Source organism: Protopterus annectens, chromosome 4.part0, assembly GCF_019279795.1.
Source record: "Protopterus annectens isolate FY-2018-M chromosome 4.part0, PAN1.0, whole genome shotgun sequence".
Lineage (NCBI taxonomy): Eukaryota > Metazoa > Chordata > Ceratodontiformes > Protopteridae > Protopterus > Protopterus annectens.
Window position 1 is genome coordinate 13,738,643 of NC_056733.1, and position 26,419 is coordinate 13,765,061.

Here is a 26,419-nt window from a genome sequence, read left to right on the forward strand (position 1 = left end):
AAATGTTCCCTCAGTGTGTAAAGTTTCCCCAAAGGAGTAGTCTTCAGGAGGAGAAGCTGAGGGAATAGAATCCTCAGCATCAGAATCTTCATAAGGGGAGAAGGAGTAATCTTGGTCCTCAGAGGAGCCTGAGGAAATAGACACTTGATCAGAGGAGGCATAATCTTCCTCTTGTCTAGGCATTTTGTCGGGTGGGGGTTGGGAACCCCTGATTAAAGAGATCAAATCTTCAGCCATTTTGAGCATCTGTTTCTTAGGCATGGGGCCTTGAACTGGAGACTGAAGTGCAGTCTTTTTAGGTTTAATAGGAGTCTTAAGCTTAGGATACGTTTTTATGGTGAGCGTCGTCGGTCTGAAGACGCCTTCAGAAACTGAAGGTGTTTCTGCAGCACCGACATCTTTCTGCAGTGTCGTCGGTAGGGGCTAAACAAAATGGCTGCGTCGGCCTAGCACTCTTCTCCAAAGGCTCTGAAGTGGTCTCGGGTTCCAGATCTGCGGTAGTCAGGGGCTGCTTCGGAGCCTCGCTGAAGACCGGTGAACCGGAGACTGGTCCAGCTGAGGCCTCGGAGTCTGGCTTGGGTCTAGGCTGCCTGTCCTTATCCTTGCGTTTTTTGTGCACGCCGGTAGTCGGTTGCTCCGACGGCATAGTGTATTTAAATTTTCTACCGAAGTAGTGTCATGCAAAATCAAAGCATCTTTTTATAGTATGCTTATTAAACCTAGCACAAAAACGACAACCAGTGACGTCGTGGTCTGGGCCTAGGCAAGGTATGCACTAAGAATGAAAATCCTTATGAGGTATTTGCTTCCCACAAGAAATACAATTGTTAACTTTTTCTGACATCAGTCTGAGGCAAGAAAAAGTTTCCCCAATGGGGTACTTAGCTTTATTGAAGACTTCGGATCTGAAATTCGACTTCGAAAATCTCAGGTGTCAGCCGACCGGCACTTGTGAACTGCTTCTGCTTCGGGCACAGCGTGGCAAGAAAGACTGAAGAAAATGGCTTCGGATGCAATATATATACCCCTGGCGCACTGACATCAGGGAAGAAGCAACAGCAACCAACGCCAGACCAAGACTTTGGAATTCCGGCCGACTGCGGGACCACCTGACGACAGGATAACCCAAGTGTGATGACTGCAGCAGGGTAACACGATGAACATCAACCGGACCAAATAACCAGGCTGAAAACATTTCCTGTCTAATACGTTGCATATGTGTCAGTTATGTTTCAAAGGGACACCTCCATCAGTCACAGCAAACAGACTGCATGTTCCAAGGGCAATGAAACACCACTGTACTCCATACCCTATCTACCTCCACCATAGATTTATAAATAAACATACCCTTCAAGTACCACTGTCTTGCTCTTTCAAAAGCAAAATGGCTGGAAATTAAACAATGATCAGCCACCCTACTAGGGACACAACTATTCAAGCTTTTTCAACTGCATACCATAGCCCCTCTGTCAGAGAAGCTACACACAAAAAAAAAATCCCTCTTCCTACAATCTTCACAACCTATCTCAAAACACACCATCTCTCTTCACTCGTAGATACTTGCTACAAATCAACCAGGGATGCCTTCTCAATTGCTGCCCTTTCCATTTAGTAATCCATTTCTCAACCCATCACAGAGATCTCCAATTTGCCTACATTTAGAAGGGATTAAATTAGCTGCCTTCAACAACAAGCCAAATACACCTGCCCACAAAGAGGGATTCTCACTTACATTTTTCAAATGCACTCATCCCCTACACTATTCACCTGTCATGCTCCGCTTCCTTTCTTCCTACTCCTCTCCCTTTTCTAATCACACAGTTCTGCCAATTTATTTAATATTGATGCCACAGCTACCACTGTACATTATCTTGCTTTTTGTCAGGCATTGTATGTTACTTATATTGTATATTACTAATTTTTGTATTTGTGAACTCAAGTTTCACCTAGGCTTTGCCTGCAAATGGTCACTTGTGATCAACGCACTCTCTCAGTAAACACATTTAAAAAATAAAATAACTGTAGTCTTTCCATGGTTTTACTTTTCTTCTGGCTCTTTTCTTTATATTCCTCTTTTTTGGGGCACTTTGTTGCTGTCTGATACAAATCTACTTCTATTTGATTTCCATTCCCACTCCTTTCTAAACTGCTTCTGCTGCACGAAACAAAGCTGTCATCTTAGACATTTTTTCTTCATGCTTTCAAATCTGTAATACTTTTAGATCTAATGATGCAGATGTGTATATTGTCCCATGGCTTCAGACCTATGCAAGTAGTCAACTTTCAGGACCACACTTCCTTCAGAAAGAAGGATATATAGTCTTGGCATGCATTGTATTTTATGTGTCTTTAGCCCGAGCATCAAGCATTTTTCTATGTTTTCTTAACCAACTTATTCAATTCTGTGTGAGGCCAGTCAATCATACCAAAGCTGTATTTTAGAACTGGAAGAGCAAATTGATTTACAGCTTGAACTTTATTCCTTGCTGTCAAGGTAGTTCTCCACATTAGCTTTAGCAGTTTGAAGTGCTCCTTACCAAGCTTTGTTTCTGACTGCACATTTTATTACTGACCCTTCATCTATTTCCAAATATATACACACAGACACTCAAACATACACCCTCATGTTCAATCAAGTTCCTTTATATCACATTCCTAAACCAGGTCGATATTTTTTTAGTGCTGTAGCTTCCCTGCAATAAATGCTGTTTTTGCACATTTATCAGAGCTAAAAGCCATTCTTACATAATTTAAGAAAGTTGTAGCCATCTGTAGGTGAACCTTTGGATGCACATCTGATAAACTAAACAATTTTAAATCATTCAGAAATGTGGATGAGACATCTTTGAACAAAGGTGATTTCTGGAAGTTAAGCTGCAACCATAGCCTAGTCTATTAAGTAAGTGACTTAATTGGTCAAGGCAGAACTGTAGCTAGGGTGGGCCAAAGGGGGCAGCAGACCTGGGCATGATCAGCATATCTGATTCTTTTTTTTCTCCTTAATTTTCACTGTCCACATAAATGTGCAGGAGACTACAGTTCAGAGTGAGGGTATTAGGACCTGGCACTCCTATTAGGAAGGCCTGCCAGATCACAGAAGTGAGGTTTTATGTTTTTATTTTATTCTTACATATAGAGTAACAGCATAGGTGCAAGACATTAGTACCTAGCACTCCTCCTTAGTACAGGAGGAGAACCACATTTGAGAAAAATGTGTGAGGGGCAGATTAAATGTGGAATTCCAGAGTTACTGGAAGCTGCCGAGACAGGGTGACAGATAGAAGAATAGCCCTGGGAGCTAGAAGTAGCAGCCATAGCTCTGGGTTAAGGGCAAGGCAAAACAGCAGTGGTTACAAAGAATCCTCCTTTGGATTTTTATCCCTGGGATAATAATTTGCCACACACACATTAGTATATAAAAAATACACACACACGCATATATATGTGTGTGTACTGCGGTGGTGGTGCTGCGGTAGCATTGTCGCCTCACAGTAAGACGTCCTGCTCGATTCTCAGCTAGAGCATCTTCTCTGTGGAGACATGCGTGAATGTGCGTACCTTCGTTGAAGGTTGTGCGTTAGAGCCGGCAACTCTGCATGTAAACATCTACTGCCAATCATTAGCGGACCAGAGTTCCGCTGTGGTGACCTTTAACCAGGAAAAGCCGAAAGACACAAAAACACACACGCATATATATTTATTTTTACAAATACACACATGTATAAATATACATAAATATGTATACAAAAAACAAATGGCAAAAAGTTCAGACAAGCCATTCAGCAAAAACTGCAAGAAAAACCCAGCCAAACTAGAGATTTTACCGTGGAATAGTGGGTCTTTATTACTTCATCGAAGTGACACTTCAACAAACAGCATTTCATCAGAAATGCCATTCAATGAATTCTGCTACACAACCCGCTAATTATACATGCCAACTCCAAGACTGCACTACAGTAAGGAAAGGACAAATTTCCCAGTCTTCACTCTATCCTGATCTCAGTATGAACAGTTCGTCTGATGTAAGTGCACTGAAAATGCCGTTCGCTGAACTGATTTTTGGCTGAACTGACAGGGAGGCTACTAGGCTAACAGCCCCAGAGCCGATACAAGCCTAGCCAAATTCAACTCAGGTTCCCAAGGGTGTCTGGTTCAAGCAGACACTAAAATCAGTGCCTAGTGCCCCTGTCCAAAAGGGACACAGGTGGAACCCCCGGGATGAATTTCCAGTTGCCCATCCACTCATCCAAATTACACTTCAATAAGGTCAATGAGGAGCTTTGTTTAACATAAATAGGAAGCTTGTTCTGAAAGTGGGGCAACCTCTGTGAGACCAATCTGTCTCTCCAGCAAGTTCTCTTGATATTACATATCAGGTTAAAGTCCTTAGAGCGAGTGACCAGTGTGCCATTTGACTTGCGAATATGCAGCATCTTCATTAAATCTTGGTCAGACATTTCTCTGTATGCAAATCACAGGTTGCCTCTGAGTAGTCTGTAAGTAAAGTGAAAATGATTTCAATCTGTCTACATATGACAGATCTAGACCACCTGGATTTTCTTTGTAAAGAATCTCGGTGGTCTCTCCAATTGCTGCTGGTGTTTGGAAAGGAACATACCAAATGGAGCATTGTACTCAACTAATGGCCTGATGAGGGAAGAGTACAGGGGGGTTATATTTTCTTTTTTCTGGAAGCAATGCCCTTACTTATGACATGAGCAATATAAAAATGCCATTCTTACCACTGTGGAGCATGGTGATCAAAGTTAAGGTTGCTGTCAACCTGTGTTCCCAGATGTCTCAACCACAGACTGTGTGCTAGGGTATTGTTAATGATGTGGTAGTTTGCAGGAACATCACACTTGCCAAAGGGGATGAGAATGCATTTTTTGCATTAAGTTTAAGACCCTGACTTTGGCACCAGACATTAGACCTTCTTGCAGGATGCTGACGTCACCAGGGGTTTCAATGATCGCTCCCAGTTTTCAGTCATCAGCAAAATTGGTCAGCTACAGTCCTTTAGTTTTAGCCTGTACTTTGGAAAAGTAGATTCTGAACAGTAGGGGTCCCAGAATCTTTCCCTCTGGAACACCACTGGTTATGGGTCTGCTGGAGGAGGTGGAGTGCTCTATTTTGACTGTACGAGTTCCATCAGTGACCAGTTTGCAACCCTCCTGACAATATATGGGTTGATACCCAGCTGGATGAATATAGCAATGACGCCTGAGCAGGGAATTGTGTCAAAGGCCATGGCTAAGTCTAGGTAGGCCGTATGCACAGATCTGCCCTCGTCTAGGGTTTTAGTGACCGTCTCAAAGAAGTCCACCAAGTTTAACAGACATGATCTCCCATTGACAAAGATAAGGCTGGTCAGGCTGATGAGTCTATAGTTCACAGGGTCCATGGATGCACCCCCTTTGTGCAAAGGGATGACAATAGCATTTCCATTCCACTAGCACAAAGCCAGTGCTTAGGCTGAGACTGAAAAGTGTTCAACGGTGATGCTAATTCTTGTTTTAACCCCATGTAGAATACAGCCTGGGATGTAGTCTGGTCCCATAGAGGCTGTGATTTTGGCCTTCGAGGGCATTTAAAACCTGCTCCTCAGAGATATTAGGTGGGCAACCGGTATTAGGGATGCTTTGGGGTGTATGTGGCATGGACAGGGGATTGAAGTTTTCACTGAACCTGTCAGCAAGCAGGTTTGCTATATCCACAGGTTCTATATATATGCAGTACCATTAACTATGAGTTCAGCGCACATCTGGGCTTGACTTTTGAGGTTATTGATTTAACTAAAGAACGCCTTATGGTTATCCTTATTTAGAGAAGCTACTCTGGATTCATAGTTAGTTTTGGAGGACTTCACTAGGAGTCTTATTTGCTTGTTTAAGTTGAGGAAGGAGTGTTTCCATTTTTGAAGCTGTTCCTTCCTACTCTTAGACAGCAATTTCTTTCTCCTATTGTATAGCCTCTTCATATAGGGTTGCCACCTTTTAACAAGGCCAAAGTGGGACATGGGGGTGTGGCCAATAGGACAGAGGGGTGTGACCAATAGGACAATGGCCACACCCACCACGACATCACCAGAGGTGTTACATTACAGTTATGGATACAACATTGTGACATTACAGCATACTGAAAACTCAAACCATTTAAATGAAGTGAAGCATTACTGCAAAAAAAAAAAAAAACATTACTCAGTTGTAACAGTAAATAAACGTTAAAAGGATTAAAAAACACACTACTCATTGAACAGACACTTGTTTATTTAAAAAGTAAAAAAATTCAAACCAACCATGACTATTCAGAAAGAAAACTTAAAAAAAATCTACATACCACATACATGTCAACTATAAAATTAAGACTTTTTACTGTCAATTAAAGCAAAGAAAAAACACAAAACTACATACTGTACCCTAGTACAAACTGCACACTAGCAAATTAAAGCTAAAGCAAAGAAAAACACAAAATTACAAACTGCACCCTAAAAGCAAACTACCCTGTAACAACAACATGGTTTAGCACAATCTCAAATACACTGCATTAACTTCTGAGCATGCATCCACAAAAAAAAAATAAGTAAAAAATAACAGGAAAAAAGTCTGTAAACATTTTACCTTTTAAAAATACTTCTTGCAAGATAAGTAAAATAAACTACAATGTACAGCAGACTCCATGGACTCCTTTTACCTCAAAACATAACAATTAAGAGTAATTTACCTTGCACAGCGATGCAATAAACCGGCCCAAGCAAAAGCAGCACACCCATATTCACATTAAAAGCAAAGCAGGACATTTTAACCTTACTAAAAATTCATAAAAAATTAAATGCACACATTTACAAGTATAAATGAAAACGATCTTGAAACAGCTTTGGCAAGTTGGCAACATGTACCTACTAGAATAATAAATGCACTACATTAACTGTTAACATTCCCACTCAAAAGGTAGACTTGTACCACATACACACTGACTTGCAAGAATAGGAAAAATTACGCAAACAGTATATCCTAACATCCTGAAAACAGCATTAAATTGCACACATTTCCACACAAAAAAGTGCAAACTATGCTCATTTTCTATCTGCAAACAGAAAATACCCAGAAAAAGCTACTACAATAGAAATACATCACACTAAATTTATATTTTACTGCCCCCACCAGAAATAAACAAAACTTCTATACACACAGTTCAGCCTTTTAAAAGTAATGCTTCCAAATCATACCCCCAAGAACAATAACAATTACATAAACATACAGGTTTTATACCTTTAAAAAACACTACTCAAAAATCTCAAAATAACCACTGCACAGATTTAAATACTGCATACTACATCCCCATCTACCTCTAAACATTAAAAACTTAAATAAAGCACAATATTCCCATTTTAAATACCTAAAGCCACAAAATACTAGGTTATGTACTTACCACTATCACAGTTTTTGCTGGGCTAGCTTGCTTCCTTCCTGCTGGAATGGCTAGTTGGATGACTGTCTGTCTGCTCAAGTGGCTGAGCTGGCTGGCAGGCTCCCTTGTAGGCTGGCTAGCAGGCTCCCTGGGCCTTGCAGGCTGGCTAGCAGGCTCCCTTGCAGGCTGGCTAGTAGGCTACCTTGCAGGCTGGCCTCTTTGCTGGCAGACTGGCTTCTTTGGTGGCTGGCTGGCTTCTTTGGTGGCCTTAAGTTCCAATTCCTTCGCAGCTGTAGAGCACCAAGACAAAACTGCTCTACAGCTGCGACCTTTATTGGGCTCTTCGAGGTGAATCCCCGCCCCCTCCAATCCCTGCAGCCAATTGCTACTTGAATTACACCACCCGGACCTAGCAGGGAATCCCTCTAACTGCAGGTCCGAGTTGGTGACTTAGCCGCATTGCCATGGAAAAACCAGAAGTATTTTCGGCTTTTCCACGGCAATTGCAATTCAACAGCGCTAAAAGTGGAAAACGGGACTTAAGTCCCACTGTCTGCGAATGCGGGAAACAGGATGAGAAGGCTCAACCCGTGAGTGTCCCGCTGACAACAGGACGGGTGGCAACCGTACCTCTTTATGGCAGTAGTCTATAAGGCAGGTTTGTTTTTCCTTGAAGATCTTGCTTTGGTTTGATCAGGTACAGCAGAGTCAATACAATTGCACAGGTCCTTGTATAAAACATTAGGGTATAACTCACCATATGTGTCTGTTCCATCAGTGGGGGGAGGGGTTATGAAGCTATTTATGCCATCATGCAAGAGGTTGTAATTGGCCTTGGATAAGTTTTTTTACTCTAGTTGTTGCTAAGGGGAGGGGTCCTGTGTTGTAGTTACTTCTAGCAAGAATGATTTGGGATCAAATCTCACCAGGCATGGCCACACACTGAGGGATGGTGCAGAGGTTCCCCATCTTGGTGAGCACCAGGTCCAGAATATTTCAGCCCCTTTTGAGTGAGTTAATCAGCTGATCCAGGGACCTGGAGTTAAGGAAGTCCAGGAACCTTTAGGCAAGTAAGTTTATTTATCCAGTCTATGGATGGGTAAAGTCACCCAAAACTAGGGTGTTTGGTTGTATCTTAATTATCACAAGTAAATCTAAGTAGGCTGAGTGGATGTCCTGATTCATGCAAGGGATCCTATGGCTGGCAACGACCTGAAGAGGGGTCTTACCTACAGTCAACTGTACCTGAAGTAATTTAAGGGAATCATATCGTTTAACCAATCTAGAGGTGTATTATTCTTTAGTTTTCACGCCTTTAGTTTGTGGTCTGAATGTGTGGAAGGAAATGTAACCTGGTACAGATGGGATGCTCTCCACAGCCTTAAACAAGGTCTTAGTGACTGCACAAATGTCAGTATCTTCCAGGGTGAGGGGACTGCTTCCAGTGAGCGCAGTTTCTGGTTTAAACTCCTAGCATTTAGCAGCATAACCTTGAGATTGGTTTTAGAGAGTATTTTTACATTGGGAATTTTGTTCTTGTGACACTGCCTAAAAAAGGTACTATAGGGATGGCAAGAGACTTAGCAAGCAACTTAAATCTCAGGGGTGACAGATTAAGATCATGTCTGGCAAAGATCATCTCTGGCAAAGCACTGAGGTCTGTCGGCCATGTCATCCCAGGCTGACAGATACTGGATCCCCTTTGAATGACACCAGAAACTAAGCCAATTGATGAAGTCAATAATTTTCTGTTTGTATTGAGGGGTCATACTAGGCGAAGGTAAAATGCTATTTAAGGCTTGAGACACATAATCAGAGAACTCGGTCACGGCTTCTTCATATAGTCCAGTGAGGCATGCCTCAAGTTATTCACACTAACACGGACTATGATGGAGTCATAACAGTGCCTGTTGTTGAGAGACCTGAGTGCGTGTGTAATATGGCAAATCCTGGCACCTGACAAATAGATAACAGTGACTTTTTCCTTATCCAACCTGGTGAGAGAGACGTGTGTATCTCACAACTGAGTTGCCTATGACTAAGATGTTTGTTTTTGTGTTATGCCTTAGGGGCTTGACTGTTCAGACACTGGTGTGCAATATATTATGTGTACTACGTTCTGCAAATAATGTATTATGTGAAGCATGTTTGTGTTTGGGAGGTCTCTGATATTTAGGCAAGCTTCTTGTAAGGACCTCAGCATTTGTAAGTTTATGTGTTGTTGGCTTGGTAGGTGCAGGAGGTGGTGTGTGCATGCTGCCAACCTACTTAGTATCAGATAAACTGACTGGTGAGGAAGAGAGCCTGGATTCTAGGTTCATGATTTAGATGCATCTCTCACATAATGAATTTGCGTGAAATAGAAAAAGTGGGTTGCCAATGTACATGAGACAATTGCTACATTGCCTCAGGATGCCCATGTCGAACAAGCTGGGTGGAGAAACTGGGAAAATGTCCATCCATAATGCTAGGTAAGTTGATGTGCTCAAAAAACAGGGACAGGACAGGAAGGACTGGGTAAAGTAGAAGACAGGAAAAGTGGATACAAAATACAAAGGGCTAGTGGGTAGGATCTGTGTAGGCACCTCAGGAGCTTCGCTGAATGCATCGCCCATCAGTGAGGGACAATCACAAGAACTTACAGATGGAGCACCAATAAGACAACTAAGGGAAAATTTGCAGGCAAAAGTGTTTTGTGTCTATCACCACCAACGGTGCCCACCACTGCATGGCAGTGCGTGATGCTCAAACTCTGTGCTTACGTACTAAATCAGTGCAAACTGATGTAAACAAATTAACCAATAAAAAAGCTCAAAGCTGAACCCTGTTCCAGCAATCTTCAATCAGATGAGTTCTAAGTGCACACTCCTGCCAATAGGGTGCAGGGGGAACCCTCTCCAACAAAAGATGGCCTGGTTTAGTGCTCAAGTACTGAAGACACAACTAGATTCAGCAGGTCTGATTCTAGTCTATGCTACAGCAAACAAAAAGTATACCAATTTCAGAAAAAAAAAAAAAACAGTTCAAATAATCAACCACAACAAGCCTTCAACCAGCAATTCCCAGCTCAGAAAGGCAGAAGCTACCCTCTCCTCCCACAAGAGTGTAGACCACAAACCTTTCAATGTAAAATAACTGGCCTGATGCCCACACGGTTAGGCCAGAACTAAGACACTTTTAGAATAACAGACACACTAAGCCTTCATTCAGCAATTCCCAACTTAGAAGGATGCAAGCTACCTCTCCTGCCACAAGAATACTGACAACAAGGCAGGAAGCTGCACGTAAGTGTTTGTAAATACAGGCATGTCTCTTTTCTGAAGTCCAGCTGCTTAAACCAAAACCAAGAGGCTTAGAATAAGTGTTACAATTTAATCAGGCTAATAACATGCAATAATAAATGCAGCAGAATAAATGCAACTGAACACTTTTTAAGAACAAGCAGCAAAGGCAAAATAAAGGAATAAAGTAGGAAGAAACACAAATACAGTAAAAGCAGCTGAATAAAGTGCATGTTTTAAGTTAAGTGGGAATGGAGGAAACAGAAGATAATTCAAGGTTAAGAAATGAATGGTGTGGGCCTTCCCAAATGATCTCATTGTATTCAGTAGAATGAGATGATGAGATGGGACTGGGAGGAGTGTCCAAAATCAGATTTATAGTGGGGCGGGCAACTCAAAAGCCACCATGTTTTAACAACACAACAATAATTGGGTGGATGGGTGGGTGGGAAAAATAAGATGCAGCTACAGATCAGCAATATTAAGGCAGAGTACATCAAGCAGGCCAAACAAACACTTAAGGTGAATAGAAATATTTCTAACTAAAAGAGAACTCAGTTTCCCAGCACCTCCCACTAATTATCTTATGTTATTCACCATTTCTGAAGTACAGCCAAATTATCCACTGATGCTGTGGCGCGCACACACACACACACATATATATATATATATATATATATATATATATATATATATATACATACATACATACATACACACACACACACACACACACACACACACACACACATACATACATACATGATTCACTTTAGAAGCTCGAAATGCTGAGATATCGAATATCAGAATTTTGAGCCCATAAAGTGAAAATTTGAAAAGCATGAAAACTCAGAAGTGCGAAATTCAAAATCTTGCATATCGGAGATCTTGAATTAGCGCTTCTGGTGTTTCACTGTGCTTATGGATTCAGGTAGGTGTTTATGTGTTAAGGGTTTTTGGTAGGGGTTGTGGTGTGTGTTAGTATGTTTTGTTACTGTGATGTGTGTGTGCAAGGAGAATGTAACTTGTGTGGTGGTGTTTTGTGTGTATTTGTATGTAGTACGACCTTCGAGTTAGAATATTAAAGTAGGGGGGGTGTGGGGGGTGCAGGGGAGTTGCCCCCCTGCTTTTATGTAGGACAGAGCTTGTGGTTGTGTGTGGGGGGAAGTGTGTGCTTGTGTACAGCAGAAGCGCTAATTCAAGATCTCCGATATGAGAGATTTTGAATTTCGTGTTTGAGTTTTCGTGCTTTTCAGGTTTCCACTTTATGGGCTTGAAATTCTGAAATTCGATATTTCAGCATTTCGAGCTTCTACACTGAATCTATATATACATATATATATATATATATATATATATATATATATATATAGATATATATCTATCTATATATATATATATATATATATATATATATATATATATATATATATATATATATATATATATATATATAACCTACATATGTGTATATATCAATATATATGTGTGTGTATATATATATATGTGTGTGTGTGTGTGTGTGTGTGTATATACGCATACATATGTAAATGTGTCCATTTGTAAAGACCAAAAACCCAAAATACAGACTTTCAAAATAGTGAGACCACAATGCCGAATTCTGAGAATACTAAAAGTTTAAAATGCCAAGTGCCAGAAGACTGAAACGGATAATGTGGACATACAGAATACTGACAACAAGGCAGGAAGCTGCACGTAAGTGTTTGTAAATACAGGCATGTCTCTTTAAATTTTTGTACTAGGTATTTAAGCAAACATGGTGGATGTTTTGCACAAAGCTCCCTACAGTAGTGGAAGAGTGTAGACAACATTAAGGTCACAAAAAGGTATATGCCCTTTTCCCCCACTGTAGTACGATCAAGGAGTTGGTAAATATAGTTAAGGGTGTGTGGGGGGGTGATGACCCCCCACCTGGGTGGGTTTCAGATCGTACCTTTTGCAGAACAGAGGTAAGTTTATAGTTATTGAGTGTGAAAGTATATGAAGTGTTTTGGAAATGTGAATAGTACGGTTTGTGTAGATTACTGTTTAGATTAGGAATTACGTTTTTGTATGACGAGTTTGCGGTTTATATCTGTAGAGGTAGATGTTTTTAGAAGTTTTGTTGTTATAGTACTAGTCTGGTAAGTGGAGTTACATGTACCATTTGCACATTCAAATTCAGCATTTTGAGGTTCTGCATTTTAAAGTTTCAGAAGTCGGCATTGTAGTCTCATTATTTTGATAGTCAGTATTTCAGGTTTTTGGATTTTCGGTCATTAAAAGTAGATCCATGTAAATATATATATGTACATTTTATACGTACACGTTTTTATATATATATATATATATATATATATATATATATATATATATATATATATATATATATATATATATATACACACACACACACACACACATATATATATATATATATATATATATATATATATATATATACATACATACATACACACACACACACACACACTATATATTATATACACACAAACACACGTGCGTGTATGTATATATATATATATATATATATATATATATATATATATATATATATATATATATATGTGGGTGTGTGTGTGTGTGCGTGTGTATGTACGTATATATATGTACGTGGGGGGGTGGGGCTAGGAGTGTAGTGAACTAAATATTACCAGCTTTAGAGCATAGCATCATATAAGGAAATCATCAGTGATAACAACCTGTACTTAGGCACTTAGGCATCATCATTGTACAAATGCTTTTTCTGTTTATTGTTCACTACGTTAGCACTTAACTTTAGGTTTTCATTATCCAATGACTGTTGTCTAATATTCACTGCATTTTCTGATCTGACTTTATCATGTATGTCAATTCTACTATTTGTTGCTGTACTTCATGTGATAGTATTATGTAGTTTATTAATTGAATTCAATGCTGCATTGAAAAAGAGTTTAACTTGAAAGCTTTGCATTTTAACTGCTATTTTAAATAAATCCTTTGGACGTTGTGTTCCTGGTCTCCTTTTTTGTGTTTGGTGTCCTGTGCCTTGGAACACTTAGGCATTCATGAAAATGTACTTTGTTCAAGGTATAAAAAAGAAACTTGGACATGGGGAAAGAAAAACAGATCTGATATGTTGTGATATTTATGCAGAAAAGAAAGACAAACTAAATCCATATGAAAAATGCAGCTCAAAAGATGCTCCAAGTGCAATACAGGCAAAATCAACTAGACATGGTAAATTTCACAACACAAAAATAAAATAACAAACTGTTAACATAAATAAAAGTAAAGAAGTTTAGTAAGGTGGAAATTAAACTAATAAAAATGAAGTGATAAACCATCTGCAAAATGAAGGATTTGGTGTGAAAACTCTGACAAGAAGCAATACTGCATTGCAACATGATGGGTCAATGAGTCCCAACACAGAGGAACAGTATGTATCTACAAAAGATGCATCAAGGGGCAATAGGTTCATAGGTAGGTACTAGGCTATCGGCCCAAGGGCCTACGTAAGCCTAGCCAGCAAGGTTCCATAGCTTATGCCACCCAAGAAAGTTTCTGATAAAAGAAGAGGGACACCTACTTTCCTGAAGAGATTAAATATTTTGAATCTACACAGGAGGATGAAGGGACAGAAGCGGGTTTTTCCTCAGATTTCTGATTCATACTCAGAGGAGAGTTCAGTTTCTAATTTTGCCTGTGGAATGTTCTGAAACTTTCTGTAGGAGACTCGCACAAAAGTTCAGTTAGGGAAAGAAATAGTGAAAATAAGGTGATACTGCAGCATGATGGAACAATGAGGCACCAGATGGAACAGGACGCAGCTGTACAAGTTATGACATATGGCAAAGTTCTGGAACCTTTTACAGGAGGCTTGCCTCAAGTCCAGTTCATCAGAAGATGATCGAAAAGCACTACTACAAATGGTTAAAACTTTCTCAACCAATATAAGAACGACATTTGGTCTTGAAAGATATGCAAAAGCAACATTTATCACGGGAAAGCTGCAGTACCAATAAAATATCAAAAATGTGATATAAAGAAACGAACAGGAGGGAGTGCATAAATATTTGAGAATAGATGAAGGCTTGCAATAAAAATGAACAAATTAGAATAAAGCTTAGCGAGGAATACTCCAGAAGACTAAAGCTAAGACTGTAAAGTGTCTTAACATCTAGGAATAAGATTCAAGCTATAAATCAGTTCTTATACTTTGTATTTGCTAACTGAAATCCGTGGTCACAGCTGGCATTCTTCTAAATATTCTTTGAGTTACTTGTTGAACGTTGAATTTTTCACTGTGCTTGGTCTAAAAAAATATTAACAAAGGTGGAATTTAATTGAAAAAACCTATATGAGCACCTACACTGCTGTATGGACTCAGCAATACCTGACAGGACCAAATCATCTTCCTCAAGGAAGAGTAAACCTGGCTGGCGAACAGCAGCAATATGCTGTCCAGGATCAAGAAGAACAGGTGCCAAGATGGAAGCAATCTCTCCTTTGTCTACACAAGCAAATAAGGTCGCTGGTGAAATCCACTAAAGGCCAACTTCGAGTCCAAATTGGCCACATCCACTAAGGACAATCACAAGGCTTTCTTCACATACATCCACAGTCTGAAAAGTAACACCCAAATCTGCTCTGAACTGGTAGTCAACAACACCACATACACAAACGCAGTACATACAGCCAACCTACTGGGAGACAGGTTCAGTGAAAACTTCATCCCCCTGTCCCTCCATTAGTAAACCAGGACATCCCCAGCACCTGCCCCCCTCCCCTCATCACCAGGGAGCATGCGTTTAATGCCCTCTCAAAGGCAAAAAATACAGTCTCCATGGGACCCAACAACATCCATGGCTGTACCTTCCATGAACTCAGGCATGAGCTGTCAGCTCCATTAGACACTGCATTCAACCAAAGCCTGAGCACCGGCTTCATCCCAGCCAAATGGAGGACAGCCACTGTAATCCCTCTACACAAAGGTGGAGCGTCCACTGACCCAGGCAATTATAGACCCATCAGCCTAACTAGCTTGATCTGCAAGGCCATGGAACACATTATCATGGACCTTATAAACAAGGACATTGGCAACCTCCAAATGCTTGACCCTACACAGTTTGGTTTTGTCAAAGGGAGAGCATGCCTTTTAAACTTGGTCAACTTCTTCTAAACAGTCTCCAAAGCCATGGACGTGGGGAAGACTGTGCACACCACCAACCATGACCTAGCCAACGCCTTTGACACTATTTCCCACTCAGGCATAATGGATAAACTCTCTCAGCTAGGCATCAACCTGTATGTTACCAGATGGGTAGCTAACTGGCTCACTGACCGAGCCTACTCAATCAAAATAGGGAAAGCCACCACTAGTAGTAGAGCAGTAGTGAGCGGTGTACCCCAAGGATCGATCTTGGGGCTTCTACTGTTTGGGATATACTTTTCTGAGGTGCAAGCCAACTGGTCTGTGGCTGACCAACTTTGCAGAGGACTGCAAGCTGGGTGCTGTCTTAATTTCCCCTAGTGATGTGAACATCCTCCAAGAGGGCCTTACCCAAACAAATGACTGGTGCCAGAAGCATGGCCTCAGACTGAAAGCCAAAAAATGCATCATTATCCCCTTTGGGGAAAATGGAGACCCCACTAATTATCACATTAATAACAATGAATTAAGCACGCAATCAACCATGAGGGATTTGGGCACCCAGATTGATAGCAACCTGACTTTTGACCACCACATTGCCTCCATTGTACGAAAGATTTTCTACATGGTCCACCTCATAAGTAAGGGTATTTCATCCAGGAACAAGGAGGTTATAACATCCCTGTACTCCTCCCTTATCAGACCCGCTATTGAGTACAATGTCCCCTTCAGCATGTACCTTGTCAAGCACATGCAGCAGCTGGAGAGACCACAGAGGTTCCTGACCAGGAAAATCCAGGATCTCAAACACCTGTCCTATACTGATAAGCTAAAAGCCCTGTCTCTCTACTCAGCCTCATACAGACTGCTCAGAGGTGACCTGTGTCTGGCATACAAAGCCATCTCAGATCCAGTCTTGATGGAGTTGCTGCATATCAATAAGTCAAACTCCACTTACGCAACCCCCAGCAAGGCCACAACCTGGTCTGTAACATTAACAGAACTTGTCGGCGGGATAGCTTTCTGTCCCAAAGACTCACCATCTATGGAAGAGACTCCCTCACCATGTCGAGCATAGTACCTCTCTAGCCTTCTTTAAGAGGAACCTGGACGACTGGATGGGAAACAGAAAATACACCCATGGGATCCCACCTGTGTCCCTGCTGCACAGGGGAAACAGGTGCTGACTTTATGGGAATATGGGCACAATTCTTGGCTAAGCTTATAAGGGCCTCCGGCCCAATAGCCTAGTATCTTCCTATGAACCTATGAACTCTGGAAGAGGCAATATCACAGCATGATGGGCTAATGCATCCCCATATGGAGGAGCAGCAGACTGAGTAGGAATCATCTGAAGATGATGCATCATAAGGTGATGTTCTAGAACCCTGTGTAGGAGACTTGCATGAAAGTTCATTTAGAGCTGCACAACAAGGGGAAAGCAGGAACAGTGCTAAGACAATGTCAGTGTAGAAGAGAATGATTTGGAGAAGACCTACTTGATTTAATAGAGACAGGCAGACATACTGAGGCAGATGAACAAAATAGATTACAAAAAGTAAATAAGACCCAACATTTTAGAAAACTTGTACTGTTAAGACAAAGTTATGTATTATAACAGAAATAGATAAAATACACTACTGTGTACTTTAACTAAGAGCAGGTACAATGTCACCACAAAAATGTAGAGTAACAAAGGAAAGGAAGGGAATAAGTAAATGTAACAATGCTAGCACTGAATAGAGAAAACTGTAAAGCAACTAGGACAATAAATGTTACTGTTAGAATAGAGAAAAGGGAACAGATCATCAACAATTCTGGGAATGCTGGAAAAAGCAATACAATATCAAAACAAATTAGGATGTACCATACACTATTTCCAGTAAAAAACTAAAAATATCAACACAAGCAGAAAACTTAAAATGTATGTCAGATATAAAGGAGAAGTGGTCCGAGTGGAGAGATGAAAAAAGTCAGCAAGCACAGGAGAATAGTACCACTGAAAATGAATTCATCCTCAAGTCTTGGCGAGTACCTTCATGCGGTGGACCCTGTTTTCTGCAAAATCTCACCAGGGCGACACAGATATATAGGCTGTATTTATATAGAATATATCATGGACAGAATTAGGTAAAAATTAAAAAAAAAAAGACAGCTGGGTGCACAAGACCCAGGATAAAAAATGCTCAATCCCGACAGGCACACTAGTGCCAGGACTGGAAAAAACAAAGGTGTAGAATCCTCAAAATACAGAAACATTCCTAGAATGGGGCCAAGTCAGGCCTAAGGGAAGGATGGCCCCCTTGTTGTAGAAGGAAGTAGCAATTCATAAAAATCACAAAAACTGATAGGCCAAAGAAGAGCCATAAAGATGATAGAGTGGACTATTGAGGATAAGAAAGAAACTATGTATTGTTACTATTATGCAAAAAGCCCAGAATTTCCAGAGACAAAAAATACAAAAAGATTACGAGAGAAATTAGAGGGAAAAAAATAGTTCCACAAGAAAAACTATCAGAAGCTCCAAATAATTTGTGGTCATTAATACAACAGATTTTTGAAAAACAATATATACACCAAGAAACTTTGATCTGCTTGGAAAGAAAAGCATCTGAGGAAGTGGGAAAATATAAACTACAAAACCTAGACATTTTTGAAAAGTATAAAAAAGAAATATGGACATGGGAAAGAAAGAGATTTGATATGGTGCAATATTTATGCAAAGGCGAAAGCCAAATTAATCAACGTAAAGAAGGCAGCCCCAAAGATATTCAAAGAGAAATACAAGCAAAGGCATCCAGATATGGAAACTTTCACAATAAAAAAGTCATCACAAGGAAGGAATGCAGAAAAGTAGATTAGTAAAGTAGAAGTTAAAAAAAAAATTGAAGTTAAAGTTATGGAGTGCCTGCAAAGTGAAGGATTTGATGTAGAAGGTCTAACACAGGTTACATCACAGCATGATGGAACAAGCCCCCAAATAAGGAGAAACATGAAGATCAGGAGACATCTGAAAAAGAAATATTGACATGGAAAAGAAAAAGAGAGAGTTAATATGATATCTATACAAAAGAGAAAGCAAAACTAATCAATGCAAAAAGGAGCAGCACCAAAGATATTCAAAGAGAAATACAGGCAAAACAATCGAGACATGGAAAACGTTACAATAAGAAAAATAAGAAAAAGAGGAAAAGTAGAAAAGGGAATCAGTAATGGAGGAGTTAAAGAAATAGAAACTGAGGTTATGGACTACCTCCAAAGTGAAAGACTCAGTGTAGAAAATCTAATTCAGAAAGCACCTCAAAAGGATAGAGCAATGGAACTCCATATTAAGGGGAAACCAGTGGAACAGGAAGCAACTGACCAGGTGCCATATAAACATATTATGGCACCCTCCACAGGAAACAAGTATAAACATTTACTTGACGCTGAACGGCAAGGGAAGAACAGGAAACTGTGGAAACTCTGGCACGGTTAATGTTGAGGAGCGACAGGCCAGCGAGTTCTCATATGACAGCACAATGGATGGCACAGGATGAAATTTAAGAGAATGTGCCACAGGAAGATGAATGATAACTTTCTATAGAATGCCCGTAGGAAATGGAAAACAAAAAATGTGTTCTCAGCTTAGAAGAAAAAGAGCTAAGAGAAGAGTTGATTGACTTAATAGAGACAGACTAAGATCAATGAAAGAAATAGTCTGCAGAAGATCAACAAAACCTAAAAACTCAGAAGTTTTGATAAAACAAATGAACACAATAATTAGGACTGTCCATAGAGATCCATGTGATATAACAAGTAAACAGGATATATTACTGTGCAGCTAAGTTAATAACCGATAAAAGTTCTATCATAAGAACACAGGGTATTGAAGGAGAGAAAGGGGAGAAATTGAATACCATCACGGAAGTATCGAATAGAGAAAACTATAAAGCAACTAAGACAAGAAGTGTCACTGTTAGAAGAGTATAGAAGAGGGAACAAATAAACAAAAATACTTAGACATGATAAAAACAATGAGCAGTATTAGGACACATCAGGATTTATCATGTATTATCGCAAACAAACTAAAAATCTCAGCATAGGTGGAAAAACTTAGAAGATGCACAGACAAATATAAAGGAAAAGTACAAAATAAGCAATTTATTGATGACCCAAAAAAGTTTTATAGAGAATTGGGAAACAAGGTAAAAGGAACCGAAAGACCACCAAAAAAAGAAGAAATACATTTTGGAGAAGTATCTATGAAGATCCTGTGGAATGTAACAAAAATGTTAAATGGACAGAAGAAAAATAAAGAATAAGAAATGGGATGAAGTAACAGCCAGAGAGACTGAAACAAGAGTTAAGAAAAGCCTCAAATTGGAAAGCCCTAGGCCCAGATGCAATACCTAATTTCTGGTTAAAAGTATTAACTAACATCTCTGCATGAAGATTTATCCATGAGTAAGAACTATTTATATGCGCACCCTGAACAGACACCAACCTGGTTAACAGGAAAAACAATGCTCCTACTTAAGAGTTAACCTTCAAGCTACCCTTAATATTATAGACCAATAACTTGCCTTCAGACAACGTATAAACTACACACTGGAATTGATGCCGACAAGTCTACAGTCATTTAGAAGAAAACTCAAATATGGCAATAGACTAAAGGGCAATAAAAGAAAGTCATATGTAACAAAGGATCATTTGCTGTTAAATAAACTCATAGTGTAGAACTGTAAAAAGGGGAAGAATGGCATGGACGGACTACAAAAAAGCATTTGATAGTATCCCACATTCATGGACAAAAAACTACTTAAAAATGTATAAGATGCACCCTACACTGACCAACTACATTACAGTGACCATGAAACAGTGGCAGACCACTTTGCAATTAAGCCATGATAAAGGACAAATTATTACTTGGGGATCAAAGGAGGCTATTCCAGGGTGACTCTGTCACTGCTGCTACTCTGTCTTGCCTTTAACCCATTAAACTGTCTGTCTACTTAACAGCTTAGATCATGGCTATGATTTGGCTCCTAGAAAACAACAAAGTGTAAAGACTTCTCATCTTCTCTTTGTCGATGATTTGAAACTGTATGGCTCATCAGATGAGGAACTGAAAGTGCAACTGCAAGTTGTCAAAACTTTTTCAGATGATATAAGAATATCATTTGGTCTTGATAAATGTGCAAAAGCAGCCTTTAAAGTAGAAAAACTGCAGCACCAAGAGAACATCAGTTTGGGACAAGAATGTGATATAAAATAACTTTAGCAAGAGGGAGTGTATAAATATTTGGGAACTGATGAAGGATCAACAACAAAACAAGAGCAAATGTGAATAAAACTTAAGAGGAGTACTTTACAAGACTTAAATTAATCCTGAAAACAATATTGACATCTAGGAACAAAATCCAAGCTATAAACCAATTAGCTCTTCCTGTCCTAACTTACAGTTCTGGAGTGAATGACTGGCACCAAAACATGTTGGATAGATTAGACAGGAAAACAAGAAGGATGTTTCATGCTCAACAAATGATTTATAAAAATCAGTGCATGCCAAGATTATATATTTCTCGTTCCAAATGGGCCTCCTTGAAACTTATTACATGCACAGATCTGCAATCGTGGGACTCCACATGTATTTGCTTACCTCACAAGACCCAAACATAGTGAAAGTTTTGAAACATGAAGAAAATAAATCTAAGCTTACTTCCCTGCTTAGGCTAGCAGAAGCCTATTGGTGTCAAGCAGGAATGGAAATCAAACCACAAGTGGATAAAAAAACAGGCAGCAACTGAATGTGCCAAAAAAAAAACAAAACAAAAAAAAGAATATAAGGTGAAGGACTAAATGAAAAGGCAAGAAATGTGGAAAAATGCATAAATATAGTTGCAAGTATAGAAAACTTCTGGAAGAACCTCATGTTGATCAGGAACGAAAGCAGGAATAGTTAAGGAGAGCCAAATTCAAACCAAGAGATGAAAGGTTAATATTGGTGGCACAAGATGGTGGGCTACGTACATGTTGGTTTACAAAGTCCATTGAACATGTGGGAGAAACAGACAAATGTAGGATTTGTAAAACAAAACTGGAAACAGTTGTACACCTTGTTGCTGGCTGTGACATACTAATGGCAGAAGGAATGTATACTGAAAGGCAGAATAATGTGGCATGACTGTTGCACTGGTGAGAGTGTGCAAACACTATGGTATTGAAGTAGCTGAAAAACACTGGAAACATGAGCCACAAAGCATCATAGAAAATGATGAAGTCTACATCACATGGGTTCATCCATTACCAACAGTTCAAAAGATAGATACTAGAAAAACAGATATAGTGGTCCAAGAAAAGAAGACAAAAAGTAGCATTGATCATTGAAATCGCCACACCCAGTGACTACAGTTTCCTGGTACAGAGAGACACAAAGTCATAAGGTCATAGGATTTGCAAGCAAAAACGAGAGCAATGTGGAAGAAAGATACCCAGATAGTTCCAATCTTAGCAACAGGTCTTATAAGAAAGAGTCTACAATCATATTTAGATATGCTACCAATACATGCAACTCCATACGAATTGCAGAAAAAGTCATTACTGGGCACATTGTAGGTGCTGCGAAGAGCACTTTTGGCTGACATCAAAGAGTGAAACAATACTAATTTCATGAACTTTAATCATATTTTGACTTAGGAATGGGGTCTACTCCCATCATGGTATTAGAAACCCAAAACATCTGGAAATATTAAAAAGGGAGAGGAACTAAAACAATTTATTGATGCCCCAAAATGGTTTTATAGAGAAATGGAAAACAAAGCAATAGCAACACCACCTAAAAAAGAAGAAATCCGTACATTTTGGAGAAGCACTTATGAAGACCTGCTGAGCATCAACAAATATCCCTAGAGAATAAAAGAGTTAAAAAAAACAAGAAGCTGTAATACAGATTATATGAAAAGTGAGGAAACAACTTCCAGAGAAACGGAGACCAAATTAAGAAAAGCTCTTACATGAAACACTCCCAATTCCCGATGTAGTACCTAATATGGGGATGAAGGGTATTAACATTTTTTATACAAAGATTTAGTCCCAAGTAAAAATTACTTGTGTGCACATCCTAAGCAAACACCAACCTGGTTAATAGCAGGCAAAATCATATTACTTCTTAAGCATGAACCTGCAAGCCACCCTAAGAACTGTATATCAAAAACGTGCCTTTTGACTGTCTGTCTAGCTATCATTTTTTTTCCCCAAATGGCTATAAACTCTATCAGTAAACGAATTGATACAGGGTAGACAGCATCTCTAAGGACAAAATAATGCAGTTTTTTTTTTGTATTTAGTTTCAGTCCATGATTTTGGCACCAGTTATTTATTTGGGACAAACCTTATTGCAGGATTTGGGATTCAATATACACAAACGCATGAAGAGAAAGATGTAAAAATAATTTAAACCCTTTTTACACACATGCACGCCCATCCATACACACCTACAAACGTGTAAATATTGTATACAATTTCAACAGGGCTACTTGATTAAGTGTGATTTCTCAAACATTAGTGTGTGTTTGTGAGTTTAAGTGGTGGCATGAGAGTGTTGTGTTGGGGGGGGGGGGTTGCCCTCCACCACTGTGTAAGTTTAGAGTGTTTTAGTTATTACAGGGAAAGCTGAATCATTTTTGAGCTTTTATTTTACTGAACTGACTACTAAAAGTTCAGGTTTTTATAACAAACCCATACGTGTGTGTTTGTCTGCACAGACACACACACACACACACACACACACACACACACACACACACACACACACACAGTAAGTGTGTTGGCTGCACCTTCCCCGTATTGCAGAACTGCTTGAAAACTGTAACTAAGTATTAAGTTGTAGAATCTGCCCTTCTGTGTGAATCACAATTTATTTTAACAAGTGTTGGGATTCGCTCTACTGGGTATCCTCTTTCCTGTATTACTGTTCCTCTATACATATAGAAAGCATTCACAGTGAGGTGTTTCTGCAACTGGACTGCAACATATGGCAACTTGTTACTAGCTGGCATTATTTTTATTTCCCACTGATTTCATAACTTATGGCATACCTTCCATCGACTACAAGTTAAAAAAAAAAAAAAAAAAAAAAACACTTACCTGAAACCATCTTGAGTACCGACTTCACTGGTACTAGTAGTTCTGGTGTTGCTTCCACTTTCATTATCAGCTTCTGGTCGAGACCTACAAGAACATATTTTCCAGGAAAAATTCTTAGTGTACAATGTGCAAGGATGTATACATTACATACATCTGTTTGTATGAAAATATATGCAGTATGGGTCTACGAAATAAACACAGGTTTCAACTTGTACCTATAAATATTTCAGTAAAATACTGAAATAAAAGTGCAACCAACTATAAGCCATTTGACACAAGAAAGTTATCAGTACAATTTTATCTCTGTCAGTGGATTAGTTCAGCTAATGGAGAGAAATCTTGCACATCACTGACTGCACAGCAATACCTGATCATCATGGATGCAAAAAGGAAAGTAGTAACATCAAGACAAACTGAGACAAAATTAAGAAAAGCTCTTAAATGGAATCCCCCAATTCCACATGTAGTACCCAACATGTGGCTGAAAGGTATTAACATTTTTACACAGAGATTTGGTCCCAAGTAAAAATTACTTACGTACTCATCCGAAGCAAACAACAACCTGGTTAACAACAGGCAAAACCATATTACTCCTTAAGCATAAACCATGTAAATGGCTTAGTTTCAGCTAATGGAAAGAACTCTTCTACATCAGCACTACATGATCATCATGGATACATGCGCACTTAAAACTCACACTCCCAAGCAGTTATATGTATTACTGTGACTGACCAATTTATCAACAGTAAAATAACTCTCCCTGGGATTCAATAAACTCCGTGCAGGAATAGCATTACTTCTGCACAGAATGGTTCGTGTCCGTATAGCACAGCAGCGCACCTTGCATATTCATGAAGGCGTGCTGCTGTATAACCTACACGGACACTAATCGTGAACAAGTGCAGGGTGCATGTTCAAGTAGTGCACGGACATTGAACATGTCCCCTACACTCAGAAAGTGCCGTATGGCACTTTCTAATAGGATCTGGCATAATAGAGAATTATTCTAATATTATGCCAGTATTTCAGTGTAGACGGACACTGAAATTTAATAAATGATCATTTCAGTGTCCATGGACACTGAAATACACAAGGCATCAGGAAAGCAATACAGGGGGTGTGTGCCAGGTTCTGACACACACCCCTTGCATTGTAAAAGTGCCGTACGACACCTCTGCAACCTGCTAAGGCAGGAAATGTGTACAAATGCACAAATAATGGGGGATAAATCCCTGAAAAGGGACACATCATACATACTGCCCTCACAAACTAAAAAGTTGATAGAAAACAGGTCATGCATTAGCATGAATTATCAAAGGATAGAAGTCTGAAAGCAAATGTATGCCAATATTCCCTGACAGCAGTCCATGTGGACGAAAGCACAAATAATGGGAGGGACAACAAAAATACGGACACTTCTGAAAAATTGCCCTCACTCACTTAGAAAGTTGATAGAAAACAGGATATATATTAGTAAGAATCTCTGAAGGATAGAAGCCTGAAAGCCAAATGTATGCTATTCTTTCCCGATTGCAGTCGTTAATGACTTGTCAGAACACCACGATACTCACTTATTTAACATAATAATATAATAATACAATAATAATGTTACAATTTTTTTTCTAGGCTAAGGAATGTTTAAGCTAACTTAAGCGGGTGTGCGAGTTATGGCCCTCCACTTACCATAGCTTAAACATCCCATAGGAGATAAATACAAATATACAGCTGAAATTTCCAAGCCGAGATAAGTGTAGTGGTTACAGTCCCTGCTTTACATGCAGGCGTTCACTGTTAGAGTACCAAAACAGACAACTTATTTTTATATGGGAAAGTAGTGTTAAAATTATTTTTGTAAACTTAAATTATGTAGCAACTGTTTTTTGTCAACCAGGGTAGTGTAGCTGGTGTACAATGCAAGTCTGAGTGCATATAACATGTGAAACCACTAATGTACACACAAGTGCCCCATGCAGTATAGTCGCACCCTTTGCCAATGTAAGGAAAGCACACAGAGGTATGTAAAGTATATCATATACACTTAATAAATGAAGTCAGTCCTCTGACATATTTAAAAAATTAAAAGTGAGCAATGGTTATCAATGCTCAGCTATGCTTAGCAACTGTAACCATTGTTAAGACGTGAATGCTAAGCAGCAGGTAGCTCAGCTAAGTGGATTTGTGCACTGTTAAACACTGCTAAACAACTTCCCCTCTAAGCATTGTTAAAACCGACTTAGCTGATTTGTGCACTGATTAGCGGAGCTTAACCATTTCAAAATATTCCAATGATAGCAAAGGGAGGGAATATCACACTATTTAAATGGTGCAGGTGGGAAAACGGCCATAATCTGTTACAGTCCATCTGTGCAGATACAATGGCTTGGGTAGGAGAGGGAGTGTGCTTTCGGACGCAACGCTGGGGCATTTCGGAGTCCAGGGTCATGGTTGG

General features: G+C 39.5%; 1 protein-coding gene across 1 annotated transcript in view; it reads right to left on the bottom strand.

The window, feature by feature from the left end:
* CCHR4.PART0H17orf75 (chromosome chr4.part0 C17orf75 homolog) overlaps nucleotides 1-26,419 on the bottom strand; it is a 671,853-nt gene that overhangs the window by 503,762 nt on the left and 141,672 nt on the right. Inside the window, exon 2 of the mRNA XM_044068053.1 lies at nucleotides 23,971-24,054. Coding sequence (XP_043923988.1) covers nucleotides 23,971-24,054 — 84 coding nt within the window. The remainder of the gene's footprint in view (nucleotides 1-23,970; nucleotides 24,055-26,419) is intronic.